Source organism: Chelonoidis abingdonii, chromosome 17 (assembly GCF_003597395.2).
Source record: "Chelonoidis abingdonii isolate Lonesome George chromosome 17, CheloAbing_2.0, whole genome shotgun sequence".
Taxonomy (NCBI): Eukaryota; Metazoa; Chordata; order Testudines; family Testudinidae; genus Chelonoidis; species Chelonoidis abingdonii.
The window spans coordinates 33,950,994-33,968,193 of NC_133785.1; the positions used below are offsets into that span (position 1 = coordinate 33,950,994).

Below are 17,200 nucleotides of genomic sequence, written 5' to 3' on the forward strand. Positions count from 1 at the left end.
GAGTACCACAAAGGTAAATACATTACAGATGGTGAGACACCAAGATGTTATGGTAACAGAGGATCACACAAGCATTTTAGATAGATATGGAGGCAAAACATTCAAGGTACGAACCACATTGCTCATAGCTGGTGCACAACTGTGCCTGGCCCTAGACAAACACATAGTGAGAGTCAGTCCCTGCCCTGAAGAGCACACAGTCTAAACTGGCAAGACAATAGGTGGGAAGGGAAACAAAGAGGAAGTGATTTGCCCACAGTCACACAACTAGTCAGTGGGAACAGAACCCGGTCTCCTGAATCCCAGCCCCATGCACTAGCCCATGCTACTTCCCATCATCTCAGCAATGGCTCCTTTCCAGGTGGATCATAATAAATGTGTAAACCTACCTGTTACCTCCCAATTTCCATCTGCTACAGGAACCTTACTAGCACTCTGGAAGTTGGACTGGATGCCCAACTCCATTTTAAAACAGTGGCAGCTGGCGAACAACGTCTGGACATTTTTCCCTTTGTATTAGTTGTACATTAAATGGTATCTCTGAGAGCGATTCCTCCTACTTTTGAATTTCCCGTTTTATTTATTTATTTATAGCTAATGTTCCAAAGCTGGATCTACAAAGCCTCCTGGACTGATAAACTGGATAGGCAGATGACCTGGAGAATTGGCTCTCTTTCATAGTGCTAATCCCAGAATGTTGTGCTGTGAGAAGTAGCAAGTGACAATTTGAGATGGTGCGCACACACATTTTGTCCTGTGTATTTTTGACTGTATTGAAATCTGTCTGCTCAAGGGATGTGGTCACAGAGGAAATAGAGTTCATAGGATCTGTTTCTCCTGAGATTAAACCCTTTAGAAATAATGTTTTTGTAAATCTTACTGGCCTTGCAAAAGGTGAAATTCCTTTAGACCTTTAGAATTAAGCAGCTTCTGCATTGCTGGCCTTTTGCTGCCAAAAATGTTGTTTCTTCTTTGCTCCTACACACCAGGTTTAAAGCTTCTTTGGCTTTGTGCCATTCCAGGCTGGTGCCTTACAACTTATACCAGCTAGGAGCTTTCATTTATTAAATATAAATATTTGTACTATTTTTCTAATGTGTGTACATAACTCATGGGTAAAGTGGAGTTAAATTCTCTTCTAGTGGCTATTATTGCCATCAGCTAATGAAGTTGCTCAGTGGGCTTATGCGTTAGAAGCTTGTATTTTTGCATTCAAATATTCCAGGTTCAAACCTTGCAGAGCACCCATGAAAGAGTGCATTATATGTACATATTGGATACATTCTGCATTACTTAGCTACACAAGATATTTTGAGTGATTGCTGAAAGGAGCATAATGGTAAGAAAAGGTTAGACAAGAAGAGTGGCCAGAGACTTATATGACTGCTTTTATCTGGCTCTCTCATTTAGAGTCCTCCAAAGAAGGTGCATTACTTAGTTTGGTTTTTGGATGCATATTCTAAACAGAACTGAGCAAATAATTTATAATGATTAGACACATTCTTCCTGTTTCTGTACACAAAATGTTGAAGCAGAATGTATTTCTAGGTTTGTTATATGCATTTCTTTTAAATTATCCAGATTTTCCATAAGCAGTTCTTGTACTCTGGCTTGTCGGCGTGCAGTTCATTGAGAACAGTGTTCAGAAAAAAAAAAAGTTTTTTTTTAATTTACAAATCAAAAAAGTTAGATCAGTTAGTTGACAAATATAGAGGGTGCAAATTTGCAAAAGTTACGTTGAAATATTTCCCCTTTTCACTATTTCAAATTTCATGATTTCATTGAAATTCCAACACCGGAAATATTTCCACTTTGAATATTTGAAATTGGAGCTGTATTTGTTAGCTTTGCTATGACGTACTTCCCACCCCATCTATGTGGAGGAGAGTAACTCTGAAAATCAGGGTTTTGGAGTACATACAACATAAAATGTATTTTACTGTAACATTCTCTCAAGATTAATGCACTATTTTCTGTTCATGACACATTCCTGCCAGTAAACTTGTGCATTAGCATATTTGCAGAAATCCATCACTAACACAGCATGAATAGAGACCATCTGAATTAGTTGAAAAAATTCAAAATATTTATTAAAAGCTTTATTGCAGAAGTTATCCACCCCTAATTCAATATATGAACAGATTTCTTTGAGAAAGTAAATGTTCTGCTGTGTCAGCTTAGGTTAGACTGTCAATTGTTTGGTAACATCTAGCAAGTTAATCCTACCAACATGGATGAAGTTTCTGGAAAATTCAGTCTTGGGATTTTCTTTGTTAATTAGGTAGGTCCAGTATGTTTAGAATGTGCACTGACAGCATTAAGCAGAAGTAAAGGAGCTGTAGAGCAGAGATCACAAATTGTCACTATAAACCAGAATGCAGCCTGGGATACTGGCGTTCGGAAAATATTCCTTTCTGGATTTATTTGGTACTATTCTGGTGGGTGGATTCTAAGTATTATGTTATCTTTGCTGGGCTGCTCTAACACTTAGGGCACTAAATGAGCCCTTGTTCTTTTATCAGTTCAGAGTCCATTCGTCAGAACAAATAAGAGGAAGAAGTTCTAGCTTTTTCCATTTGCTCTACTCGGATTATGAGATTAGGGCCAAACTACATACTGCTCTTAGCTGTGGAAGAATGTACAAGAAGCCTCCTACCTTCTGGAGCATTTCCTCCAGGGCAGGACACACTAGCAGTCCCAGTAGTGTAGGGGCTGTTCACTTCTGCTTTGGGTTGGGGTTGAGAAAGACACCATGGCCCAACTTCCCCTGTTGCACCAGCTCAAAAAGCAGGCCTGAGCCACAATCAATCTTCCCTATACTTCTCCTCTGAGAGAGCCACACCATCCTCTGCTCAAGGTTCAACATAAGGAACACAATCTAGCCCTTAATGTTTGAACCATGTGAAACATTTTAGGAGTGTTACATTTTCAAAATGCAGCCTGTGTAAAGTTAGCTGAACTTTCATAAGTCCATCCATAGCAGAGGGTTCCAATGAAACTTTGTCTACCAGGTAATTTTTATTTATTTGTAACAAGAAATGTGTTAAGTCCTACATGTTGTGTGGCAGGTTTTCTAACTGGATTTTAAAAAGCCTGAGGATAGTAGCACTAGCCTAACTCTGCTCCCATTGAAACTTGTGGCAAGGAATATATTCTTCCGTGCTGCAGGAAACAGAATAACCTGCCCTCATTGCTTGACAGCTCTCTCAGAGAGATGGAGCTGGAGAATGGGCGAGCCACTAAAGAATCCCTTTTCTGAGATTGGGCATTCAACCCATGTTCTGCTCACTTTTCCAGGGTTGGATATTTTATTGGGGGTGGATGAGGAAGGTCCTTTCTCTGATATTCTCTTTTTCCATAAGGACTAAAGGAACATCTGGGACTCATGGTGAAAAATCAATTTTCCTCTAGGGAGTTTTGTCTTGTCTTTTTTGGGGAGGGGGCAAGAAAATCAAAATAATTTGCATTTCTTTTAGGGAAGGGGTTGGTCCATTGCAGGAGCATCTTGCCACAGTTTCATCTGGGTTATCTCCTTTACTACTCTTAATCAAAAGTGCCTTTTAGATACCCAGTTAGTGACCTTTGCACTGGCTGAAAATTTACAGGCATTTATAGAAACCTCTCCTCTGAATGACTCTATAGCCAATTTTGTTCATAGCTCCTTTGCTATCCTTTGGAAATAGCCATGAACTCTGTACTTGCTTGGCTGTGGAGAACAAAACACATCAGATAAAGCTGATGACTATAGGGCACTGGCAGATATACCTACATTGGACGTGGAGACTGAAGCAGAGGAATAGCTATTGGAGAGGAGAGTAATTTAATGTTTACTTTTAACGTATTCAGTCCTATACAAAATGCACAGGAGGACAGAGACTGACACTTCACTGACCTCCATGCTGGTTTGATCAGCCTTTTAGCTTGGACTTCAATAGGAAACATTCCTAGGTTTTGGCAGAAGCCTTTCAGGCATGGCCAGAACTGCCTGCAGTATAGCCTGAGCCACACAAGGCAAAGAGAGGCTTTCCCTTCCTACAGCTCCCTCCCAAGCACGAGTCTTTACAACCATTGGCAAGTTTATGAACAGAAAAGGCACTAACATCACCGAGTACCTGTGAGCAGGGAGAGTGAAAGGGAGGAAGGTACCTCGACTGTCAGAGGAAGGACACGCCAACCATTAATTAAGGCAAGTGGCAAAACCTCGCCAAGAGTCACTAAAAAAATGCCCAGAAACGTAGAACATGTTGCAAGGATGCCAAAGCTAGAACAGGTTTCGAGTGGGAGCTGCAGAGTATTGCTGAGGGAGGCAGAACATTCTAAACTGAAGCTCAGAGTGGGCTCCAGTCAGCACATGGTCACGCTCACCCAGGACTGACAGCTTTACACTGCCTTCCCAGGAAGCAATGGAGCCAGCCCATCAGCGCTCAGCTGTCTTTCCTTGAGCGAGAATGCAAGGCTCACAAACAAATCGTGTAACATACAAGCAGGGATTCTCCAGATGCGGCTTTAAGTTCTGTGAAATTCGTTACAAGGAGACAAATCGTGGAGAATGCACTGTGCTGATAAGGGTGCTACAACCCCTTCTGTTTTTGCGAGTTAACTAGTTACTTAGAAGGTGGACTTGTGGTTAAAGTCAAAGAGCAGGAGGTATCAGTTATCAGGGCCGGCTCTATTATTTTCACCGCCCCAAGCAGAGCGCCGAATTGCTGCCACGGACGGCGGGGGCAGTCCGTGCGCTGTTAGGACGGCATGCGTGTTTCTGCGGCGATGGCAATTCGGCGGCAGCTTCTGTCTTCAGCCAGAAGACAGAAGCTGTGTCGCCGCAGACAGCTGAACACAGAAGCTTCCACCAAATTGCCATCGCCGCGGAAACGCGCCTGCCACCCTAACAGCACACGGACTGCCCCTGCCATCCGCGGCAGCAATTCAGCGCATTGCTTGGGGGCAAAAACACATGGGCTGCCACCCCTTGCAGTTTGCCGCCCCAAGCACCTGTTTGGAATGCTGGTGCCTGGAGCCGGCCCTGTCAGTTATATTCACAGTTCTGTCTAGGCTTCCTATGTGACCTCGACCATGTTGCTTAACCACACTGTGCCTCCCTTTCACCACCTATGAAATACTCCCTTACTTCGTAGGGATGCTTGAAAGATCAATACAAGGTTTTTACTCAGTGACCCTAAGATAGGGAGTGTTATGCAAAAAAAGCAAAAAGGACAATTTGAACAAAATTATAAACAGCCTTGCGAAACTGGCTCAAGTCTTAACAGCCCAAGGAAGGGGTGGGGGGGTTGGGGGGAAAATGAGGGGAGACCTTCAAGCTGGTCCTGCCTGCATTGGCAAATGTGGTAACTGGCTGCTCTATATTCCTACGTGTATGGAGCAGAGATATATCGGAGGCCCCAGCAGCTTCCCTCACCACAGGATGCCTCGAAGTGCAGGGATAGCAAGTATTTGGGATATAGAACTGCAGAACTGGGAAGAGAGCACATGGATGAATTTCTACTTGCTCGTTTTAAAGACATTTATCATTAAAAACTGTTGAAGTCCATTGTATTTCAACAATAGGTTTATTTTATTATAAGAAACGTAACATGACATTAAGTAAAAATGCAAAAATTGTGCAATTATGGCAAAATGTTTAAAAATCCACACATTTGCCCTCATAGAACTACAGTACTTCTTACTAACATACCTGAGCACTGAACATTGGATCCCATTTCTAAACAGCAACAGGGAGCTCTTCGTTTTCTTGCAGATCATACTCACTACAGATGTCTGCACCAAGATCAGTTTTAGTGATTTAATCAACATCAAAATTTAGAAGAAAATGGGGAATACAAATTATTTTGTATTTTGATAAGATTGGGAGGGGGGAATGTTAAAATTTAAAGTATCAGCATAAGAGTAAGTGTCAATTTAATAAGGGCAGTCTAAACAAGAGCAGGAGACGATAAATGGGCAGAGAGGATGCAGCGAGCCACATGTAAAGTACGAGTACCTTTTGGTGCGGTTTTAATCAATTGTTCTCAAACTGTGCAAGTTTATTTTTAAAGTCTGATGCTACAGCCAGACTTTACCAATTATCTGACTTTTAAAGAATTTAAAAGCATTTAAGAAGTGGCAAAATGTCTCAGCTCTATTTCTGTTTAAACAAATTATTTATGCACAAGATTCAGTATTTTCTACTCCTATGCAAGTTCCAGGGTTTAGCTTTTAAGCACATTACAGTCTTGGATCACAATCTTATTTTGAATAGTTAATGAAAATGGAGATCTTTATACTTTAGTGCAGATAAACAAAATTAACAAACCTACTGCAGAATTAACCACAGCATATTGTACTTCTATACATCACATGACCAGTCAACTGTTAACTCAAAATTCTATTTAATATTTTCAAGTAATATATTGAAATTTGTTCTACTAAATAAATATAGAAGATTGTCAAAAAGCAGCAAGAAATCTTGTAAATAATCAACCAAGCTTTTAAAAAACAACAAAAAGTTACATAACACTTTTTGGAAGAAAAAAGTCTTACACACTAATGCAATACTGTAAGGGAGGGTGCTTCAGAAAGCTTGCAGCTAGAGTCCTACAATAGCACAAATAGAGCTAGCCAAGGACTATGGAAAATGTAAAAAAAAAAAAAGCCATGGAAATAGCCTTATAAGAAAAATTCTTATTGTTGGCTGTGGATAACAAGAGTATCTTGAAGGAGCTAAACAAAAAGAGGAACCGCATACCTTAACATTGTTTAAAAATGCAATCTTAGCAACTATGCATATGCTCTCGATCTTAAACAGTTTCAGGGATGTCCCAGCACCCACATCTAAAAGAAGCAGTCTGGTCAATCTCTGAACAATGAGGTATGTAAATGCAAAGAGGCTTTTTTTTTTTTCTTTTAGTTTTCACAGTTCGTTTTTTGAAATTTTGTGCAAGATTTAAAAAACAAAACCAAGTGAGTTTGTTTCTTTAAAAAAGAAACCCTACTTTGTGACAACAAGGCCATACACTGAGTCAATGTTAACCAAAATCTCTCAACAGCTATGCCAGGGTGTTAAACTATTACTGAGTGAAACATTTGGTTTACGGAAACAGCTGTTAATCCAGATAATGGCCATCCTTTGCTATAATGCTTACCATTATCAATTTAAAATAAATCAGCTTTCCTTTACCTCAATTTGAGAAGTTAATCAGTTAAATATATAGGAAGATACAACATGCCTCACTCTGGAGAGAACAAGATTTGCAACAAATTACACACCTGGCACAGTAGAGCTGATATGAACTCTAGGATTAAAATTTTCCCTTTTATATCCAGTTTTAACAATTGAAGAAGAAGCTAAACTTTAAGCCTACTTTGTCATTAGAAAAATAAGATGTTTCAATCCACAGAGAAAGTGTTATAATATATTGAATCCTTATTCTACACCTGCATTTAAAATTCTTTAAACCAAGGATTTCTGTGGACAACTTTGTTTTAATAAATCGGATCATGAAGACAGCTCAGTAGTGCAAAATTTTTCACATTATATGTCAGAACAGAATAGTGAAAGGTAAAGTGGGGGGTTGGAAAAAGGAGAATAATCAAGTTAAGCCACATTTTTCAGTATTACTTGAGCACATGCAAACACTTCATGAGAAGCAGCATGAGCTCTCCACAAAATTAATAGCCACTAAGGCCATATCCTGTCGTCATTCTGTGCAGGAACTTGCACTGCAGTAAAAATATGTTCAAAAAAACAACTCCACAATGGCAGGATAGGGTCCTAAGAAGAGACTCCATTAATAACAGCAGGCTGTTTCAAATAGTGGTGTAGGGTTGGCATTCATTTCAGACATACAAGTATTAAAATGTACTAGCACCATCAACTTTTGGGTTTAAGCCCTTTATGGGATGGAAAATGTTTAATAACAGTGTCAAAACTGCTTTTCGAGCACTACATTTAATTGGCAGAAAATAGCTATTTATACTGTTGCTTGATTTTAACAAAGCCCACAGATAGAAAATGATAGTAGTCCTTCTCTGTTTCAGACAAATATACTTCATGTTCTGCTTCTAACTTCAATATTTCTCCCAAACTAAGGTATTGCACAAACAACATTATGAACATTTTAGTAGACTTCAAAACAGTACAAAAAAAACAAGAATCAGGAGCTAGCATTCCTCTATGTACTTTCAGTTGATCTAAAATAAAGACCAAGTGATATTGCCTCAGGATTTTACCCGTATAAAAAAAAAAAAAAAAAAAGTCACTTCAAACTAGCTTAGATGTCCTTAGCTATTAATGCTAATTTTCTTTCATTGTAGTGCATAGTTATCCTGGCTCTTCTATTCTTCGTTTACTTTTATCACAAAAACACCCCTCAAGAATGACATGATTAAGTGTTTACCAGAAAAAAATGCTGATAATTGCACTTGTAACCTACTTCTTGCTCCCCTGGAAAATATCAGCAATTTTAAAATGAACCAGTAATTCCCTCCCCAGCCTGCAACCTTTAAAGAGCACCCATCCCCATGTACAAAAAACTTGTCTCTTTCAGCTTACATTAAATACTGACAATTTCTTTTTCTTTTAAGACATGTTTTCTCTAACATCAGATACCACTGAAATCACTAAGGCTTGTTACCAAATAAAATTAAATAACTTTCTGAAGACACTGCGGATACAACTTAGCAACAGCACATTCAAAATGCCGGCCTAAATCCCAAAGCCTATCTGGAGTCTCATATACTTTTTGCCATTGGTCAGTATCCTCATCATACTGATAGAGTGAATTCTTCCTGCTGGTTCTGAAAACATGTTCTTCAACAGTGACTTGAGTGGCTCTGACAAACAAATGTAGTTTGTTTTTAAAGAGTACCAGTTTAATATACGGATTAATGGACTGATCGCATGGGAAGTCCTTTTTTCTAGTCCACTTATTTAGCTCGATGTCATAGGCCTCTACGGTAAACATACGCTGATGATTTCCACAGGTTCCAGCGATGTAGTAGATGGAGTCATTGTATACAGCTGCCAAGCCTTGGATTCTAGGCACAGTCATTGGGGTTAAAAAACCCCAGTAATCTTTCTGTGGATCATAGCAGAGGAAAAATTCTCCTATAGAGACAAAAACAAAAAATACCACAAGTGTAATAGGGGGCTGGGGTAGCACAATGGATTAGCTTCTTTATTTGTGTAAGCATCAAGTTAACCCACAGAACCATCCAACAGCAAAAGTTGCATAGGTGCATTCTCGTGCATCCTGTAAGATGTGAGCAACAATACCCTTATTTGGAAGTTTCCACTAGGAAGTTACTCTCATATTTCACTAAAAAAATTCTGTACATTTTCTATCAATCAGTTATTTCAGAAAAATATACTTAAAGGTGACATACTTGCTGTAACAAGCCTTTAATAAAATGTGTAGATTTTTAAGCAGTAGGCTGAAATAAAACATTAACAGAAGAACATTCTATGCATTGCACCAAATCTACCCCTAGCACTCTCTTTCAATAAGACACACCCTAAGGGTCATTTGATTTAAATCCAAATAAAAAGATGGTAAACTCAGAATTCTAGCTGAAACTCCAGACTGACATACTGCCGCATGCTTTTTGCTAACAAAATTTGGCTCTCTCTGCTCAGTCCAAGAGCGATAAAACAGAGAAAGCAACCACTCTGCAGAATTCTCTACAGATCCCATGGAATCCTATCAGTCCCACTCAGTGCAGCTGCGGTGTGCAGCTGGGAGGGAATTATGGCACTGATTTGCAATATTGCCTCCTTGCAAAGTTTCTTCTCCCTCTGGAAGTAATGCTGAGCTGTCAGCATGTTTTGTGGTTTGCCCTTCACAAGGACTGGCAAGAACAGAGAGGGGAGCCTGTTAGGAAAAGTAGCCAACATAAAGCTCAGGACTGACATACTGCGCCCTTAGCCTCTACAGGTGTTTAGAGATGGTGTGGGATTTCTCTGCAGATCTTGGGCCTCCCACTCAAATAATCATCTCAAATTCTACAAAGCTAGTTCTGGCTGTGTCCAGTTCTGGGCACCAAACTTCAGCAAAAGCTGTGGACATATTGGAGAAAGTCCAGAGGAGGGCAACAAAAATGATTAAAAGGTATAGAAAATATGACCAAGAAAAGATTGAAAAAACTGGGTTTGTTTAGTCTGGAGAAGAGAAGTCAGAGCAGGGACATAACAGTCTTCAAGTATGTAAACGGTTGTTACAAAAGAGGAAAGTGAGAAAGTGTTCTCCTTAATCACTGAGGAGAGGACAAGAAGTAATGGATTTAAATTGCAGCAAAGGAGATTTAGGTTAGACATTAGAAAAACACTTCCTAACTGTAAGGGTAGCTAAGCACTGGAACAAATTACCTAGGAAGACTGTAGAAACTCCCTCATTGGAGGTTTTTAAGAACAAGTTAGACGAACACTTATCAGGGATGGTCAACGTAATACTTAGTCCTACCTCAATGCAGGGGACTGGACTAGATGACCTATTAAGGTCCCTGCCAGTCCTACATTTCTATGAAGTATGTTACAATTAGGTCTGCATATATTCTTACAGCAGAAAAATATAATTCCATTGGTAAAGGTATAACAACAAAACAACTGATGCCTTTAATTATGGCACAGTAGCTGACATCACTATAATGAATTCAGGATCTCAGAACAGACCGCTGCGTATCCTACTGGTAAACTCAATCAAGTTCTTCAGCATTTCCCCTTCACTGTAAAATCTCTTGCTCCTTGGGCTTACTTGTAGACTCCATTTTAGACAACACATCCCTAGTGTTTGTAAACAATCACAATTTCATGAAGTCTAATTAATCCACTCCAATTCTCCTTCACCTTGTATAACCTTGTGCTAAAATAGGAGACCCATTGTCAGAGGTGGTCAAGAACTGGATTTTTTTTCCACCATGGATGAAAGTTTTCTGACCAGCTGTACTGAGCTTACTAAGCCTCTCAGGAAGTGGGGAGAGGTTGTAAAAGCCCCCAGTAAGCCTACAGATTACATGGGGTGTGGAGGCAAAAAGGAGGGTAAGTTCCCCCCCAGAATGAGCCTCTTAAAGATTCAAGAGGTGGAACTGCTGCCCCCACTTAGAGCAGCAATGTCATGTTTCCATTCTCCACTGCCCCTCCGATCTGCCCTCTGTTCTCCTACACCCCCATTTTCTCAGTTCCCTACTCCTCTGGCACTCTTAAAATCTGTAGGAAGTGATCAATTTAGGAAGTTCAAAGGAGTAGAAGCACTGGAACGAGACAACTCCCTTCCCTACTGATAAAACAAAATTGCTTACACAGTTAAAGCACCTTACCCTGTAAAACATAGATGTTCTCTTTATATTCCACAGCACTATGAAATTCCATTGCTACAGGCATTGGACAGACAGCTGTCCAACAGTTCTCTCTGCTGTCGTAACATTCCACAGATTTTAGTGAATTTCGGCCATCTCCTTCATAAACACGACCACCTATTGCATACAGTTTACCACAGCAGTGAACCAGTTTGCAGCCTATTCTGGCTCGTAGCAAAGGAGCCTTAGGTAGCCATCTATTGCCAGAATGATCATACATCCAAAAGTCACTCTCTGCTCTGTGGTCTATGGAGACCTCACTGCTGCTTGGCCTGTAGCCTCCTGCAATGTAAATATCATTATCAGGTGACACAAGAATTCCAACTTCCCTCAAATCATTTGGTGGTTTGCATAGTTTAAACACTCTCCCTGTGACTGAATCTAAACAAGGCACTGTTTGCTTCTTTCCTGAGTGTTTGTGGGCAGCATCAAAGCATATGATCATTTCAGAAGCAGTCATTCCAAGCCGTTGTGTATACCCATTGGCACTAGGTTGTCCCTTCTGTACACAACTTTTGGCTATAGCCTTTGCAAACATGGGAGAGATTCTCTCTAAAAATGTTTCTTCCAACAGAGGCATTCGGATGCATTTGGCAAATATTTCTGGAAGGTGCACTTCTCTTTTATTTTGTTCATGTTCAAACCATCTTATAACGCTGTCGTAAACATGCTCTTCTTTGTCTACGTTTAAGTCATCACTGTCCAGTATACTTATGAGTTGGTCTTTTCTCAACTGGAGAAACTCTTGTTCTTTGGTGACACTCAGAAACTTTTTACGAATGTAGTCTTGTGATCTGTCTTTGAGTTCCTGATGACCATAGTGATCAGCAAAGATAAACACCCCAATAGAGTTTTGTGGGTCCAAATGACTGATCATATATTTAGCACACTGGTCCTGTATAGAAGGGATCTGGAAGATACTAGCTGCAGTGAATAAAGCTTGGACATTGGCCTCTGTCAGCGTTACTCGGGAGGTATATGCATAGTTCAATACTAAATGCATGGACTCTGCTTCAACACCAACTATACGAACTTCTTTCTGGGTACTTTCTGTAAGGCCGCTAGTGAACATAGATCTACAAAAGAAAAATATTTAGCAGTTTATTTTCAATTACCTTCTATCTACAGGTCTAAAGATAATTGTAATATAGTTTATCATAACGTGCATGCCATTCTAACAGCTAGGGCTGTCGATTAATTGCAGTTAACTCACGTGATTAACTAAAAAAAAATTTATCCCAATTAATTGTAGTTTTAACCGCACTGTTAAAAAATGGAATACCAATTGAAATTTATTAAATATTTGGGATGTTTTTCTACATTTTCAAATATACTGATTTCAATTACAACAAAGAATCGAAAGTGTATTGTGCGCAATTTATATTATTTTTATTACAAATATTTACACTGTAAAATGATAAATAGTATTTTTAATTCACCTCATACAAGTACTGTAGAATGATCTCATTATCGTGAAAGCACAACTTACAAAATGTAGATTTTTTTTGTTACATAACTGCACTCAAAAACAAAACAATGTAAAACTTTAGAGCCTATAAGTCCACTCAATCCTACTTCTTGTTCAGCCAATCACTAAGAGAAACAAGTTTGTTTATATTTTCGGGAGATAATGCTGCCCATTTCTTATTTACAATGTCACCTGAAAGCGAGAACAGATGTTCACATGACACTTTTGTAGCCAGCCACGTGCCAAATATGCTAAACATTCGTATGCCTTTTCATGCTTCGACAACCATTCCAGAGGACGTGCTTCCATGCTGATGATGCTCATTAAAAAAATACATTACATTTGTGACTGAACGCCTTGGAGAACTGTATGTTTCCTGCTCTGTGTTTTACCTGCATTCTCCCACACTTTTCATGTTATAGCAGTCTCAGATGATGACTCAGCACGTTTGTTTTAAGAACACTTTCACTGCAGATTTGACAAAATGCAAAGAAGGTAACAACGTGAGAGTTCTAAAGACAGCTACAGCACTAGGCCCACAGTTTAAGAAACTGAAGTGTCTTCCAAAACCTGAGCGTGACGGGGTGTGGAGCAAGCTTTCAGAAGTCTTAAAAGAGCAACACTCTGATACAGAAACTACAGACTCCGAACCACCAAAAAAGAAAATCAACCTTCTGCTGGTGATATCTGCCTTAGCACATGAACATGTGTTGGTCTGCACAGTTTGGGATCGTTATCAAGCAGAATCCATCAGCATGGACTCACGTCCTCTGGAATGGTGGTTGAAGCATGAAGGGACATATGAATCTTTAGCACATCTGGCATGTAAATCTCTTGTGACGCAGGCTACAACAGTGCCATGTGAATGCCTGTTCTCAGTTTCAGGTGACATTGTAAAAAAGAAGTAGGCAGCATTATCTCCCACAAATGTAAACAAAACTTTTTGCCTGAGTGATTGGCTGAACAAGAAATAGGACGAGTGGACTTGTAGGCTCTGAAGTTTTACATGGTTTTATTTTTTAATGCAGTTATTTTTTGTACATAACTCTACATTTGTAAGTTCAACTTTCATGATAAAAAGATTGCACTACAGTACTTGTATTTAGTTAACTGAAAAATATTTTTATTTTTACAGTTCAAATATTTATAATAAAACATAATTATAAAGTGAGCACTGTACACTTTGTATTCTGTGTCGAAAGTGAAATCAATATATTTGAAAATGTGGAAAATATTCAAAAATATTGATATAAATGGTATTCTATTATTGTTCAACAGCATGATTCATTGCAATCAATTTTTTAAATTGCTTGACAATCCTACTAAGAGCACATATCTGATCATCATCCATATAATGCTGTCACAGTCAGTTACCTAAATATAAAGTGCACTTGTACTCTTACAAGTGACTCAGAAATGACAGTCTGGAGTTTCATGTTTGTGTCTCATTAATTCCATATCAAGTTAGCTCAATTTATATATATAAATAGGTTCTCTCGAATTTCCAGTCTGCACACTCAACCTAGGATCATAAGTTGTAATGCATTGCATGTCAGTATGCTAAAATGTCTGAATGATGTTAAGAAGGAAAGATAAATAAATTTTGAATGATATGATGATAAAAAAACATGGAATGGATCTCCCACAGAGAAGAGGGTTTTTTTTAAAAAAAAAGACAACATCAAGATGAAATCATTTCCAAAGTAGGTTTCCTTAAAAATACAGGTGCTGCCTTTTCATTCATTTTAAAAGCAAATTGGAAGAGATCATTAAAAAGAGAGAGATGTTTATTAAATCTGAAATGTCATCACTAGCAGAAGTTACACAGAACACAGCTGCAGATGGGAATAAGTTTTATAACTGCTATCAATAATTAAAATATTATTTAATAAGTTATAGAAGTGATTTTGCACTTGGTAAATACTAGTGCAGGGACCTACATACTATACCTGAAATAAGGACTGATTGCAGCAAGAACATTCCTATGACAGGAAAATGTCTTCCCATGATCAACTTTCACTACAATATCTGTCAGCTGTCCTTCATCATACATTGTTTTAAGTTGCTGGAGAATACTGCAAGCATGAAAGGGATCCATTCCACTGCTGACTGTGTTTGAAGAAGGAATTCCATTCAGCGTTTGTGAAAACTTACTTAGTTCTATTTAAAACACAAAAACAAAATAGTCTTACTGGTATTGCAATAAAGAAAAAGCCACAGAACACACTATCAAAAATATTAACACAAATACACCATATATCAGCATTAAGAATAACTATTAATTTGAGATTCGTCATTTCTCTAAATTCCACAATCTCCTATGTGGATAAATCTGTACATTACACCTATCAACTTTAAGATGAAAGTCACATGATAAATATTTTGCACTTATATAATATATAACCTTTCACCCAGTTATCCCAATCCTTGTTGATCTATATGAAGTATTTTATTATCCCAATTTTACAAAAGAATGAAACAAGTCAGTGACTCAGGTCCCAATTCTCCAAACACTTATGCACGTGCTTAACAATGAAATGGGAAATAAACATTGGCTACTGACTTTTCCAAATAACTGGCAAGATTACAGAACTAAAGTACAGTTTACATTTTCAATAGCAAGTACGCACAGCCATAAATATTAAATAACATTGTATATAAATATGTATTTTACAAAAATTATTTGGTTAGTACTTAAAATTATTAATCAAATGTGAAAGGACTCCACATCTATTGTGAAAAGAAATGAAAAACTGTACATTTCTGAAAATATCTGATGATTCCTAATAAGGTAAAGCCCCAAATGAAAATTGAGCACTGTTTCCAGCACAACAACCTGTTTCGTAAGGGAAACAAGTCTTCTGTTCAACAACAACAAAGGAAAGCTCAACAGGAAAAATGAAGTGTTGAAAACTGCAAGTCGGATAATGCTGTTGACTGCACAGAAAATGGTCATAATGCATTCAGGGCTAAACACATTTTAAAAAGACATGATGGATAGGAGATTTAAATCCTGTCTTGTGCTAGTGTGCTGCAATGTTTCCCTATTCAAAAGTCACAACCTTGCTCCCACAAGTCCCAGTAAAATCAATAGGGCTCTGATGTGCACAAGAATCTGCTAGCAGGCTTGGGGCCTAAGATTTTCAATATCTCACTGAATCACTCTCAGAGCAATTCTCAAAAAACACTCCTTTTTACAGAAAGGACTTTAAGCACTTCCCTTAAAATGAGTATTCAGTAAAAGAGTCTCACCACAGCACTAAGACATGATAATTCTTTTATTTTAAACTAGAGTGCATGTTCCTCAGTACAGGTGAGTCACCTGTCCTTGTTTAGTATTGAGAACAGTCAGTGATGCTACTCAATAAAAAATAGCAACACTTTTCTAAGGGTATGTCTATGCTACCTGCTGGATCAGCAGGCAGCGATTGATCCAGCGGGCGTTGATTTAGCATGTCTAGTCTAGACACAAAAAATTACCCATCGAGCGCGCTCCCGTCGATTCTGGTAGTCCCATCAATTCCTGCGCGAGAAGCACAGGCAGAGTTGACAGGGGAGCGGCAGCAGTCGACTCACCGCAGAGTAGATTGAAGTACATCAACTTCAGCTACATTATTCACGTAGCTGAAGTTGCGTAACTTAGATCGATCCACCCTTCCCCCTAGCGTAGACCAGGCCTTAGTTCAACTCCAACCCTTCCTCATGCCTCGAGACACAGCACAAACTCGGAGAGCTGCAGGAAACATACACTTCCTTCTGTAGGTGTGAGACGGGAATGAAAACTCCCGCCTACCCAACACTGGACGAGTCCAAAACAACTCTCCCACCTGCCAGTCACCTAACCAACATGCAAAACCAAAGGAGCTCCCGATACAAATAGAATTGGCAACATATAGCTTCCCACTCCTGCATCTCAGCTTCTTTATTTGCAGGAGTTGACACCACTGACCCGGAAACTCCTCCCACCAGCTCTCTCCCTCATCTCCCTTTTCAATCAATTCCATGACTGCTCACCTCTGCTCCCATCCTCACTCTGTCTGCCCCAACCTACATTCCCCTCAGGTAGCACCCCACACACTCTGACCCCCCACATTACTCCTCCTGCCTCATTCTCCCCTCAGTTAGACCCCCAAATCTGCACACCCAACCAGACACTCTCCCCCACCTACTACTCCCCAAGCACCCCAACCACAATTCTCTTCCCCCTTACTCTGCCTTCAGACACCCTCCTCCCAGGCACCCCCAACTCTGCCCCTCTCAGACACCCCCAGTTCTGGCCCCCCTCAGATACTCCCAGTTCTGGCCCCCCGACACCCTCTCCCAGACACCCCCAGTTCTGCCCCCCTCAGACACCCTCCCCTCAGATACTCCCAGTTCTGGCCCCCC

The 17,200-nt window shown here is 39.5% G+C and overlaps 1 protein-coding gene across 2 annotated transcripts in view; it reads right to left on the reverse strand.

Moving 5' to 3' along the window:
* Positions 1-5,548: 5,548 nt before the first annotated feature.
* Positions 5,549-17,200, reverse strand: part of KBTBD8 (kelch repeat and BTB domain containing 8) — a 12,159-nt gene continuing 507 nt past the window's right edge. The window contains exons 1-4 of one of the 2 annotated variants that reach the window (XM_075073070.1): positions 16,608-16,874; positions 14,764-14,974; positions 11,308-12,422; positions 5,869-9,103 (exon numbers count right to left, since the gene is read on the reverse strand). In XM_075073070.1, coding sequence (XP_074929171.1) covers positions 8,640-9,103; positions 11,308-12,422; positions 14,764-14,974; positions 16,608-16,818 — 2,001 coding nt within the window. In that variant the 5' untranslated portion in view covers positions 16,819-16,874 and the 3' untranslated portion in view covers positions 5,869-8,639. Of the gene's footprint in view, positions 9,104-11,307; positions 12,423-14,763; positions 14,975-16,607; positions 16,875-17,200 lie in introns of those variants that run through there. The other variant, XM_032775763.2, reaches the window with a different exon arrangement.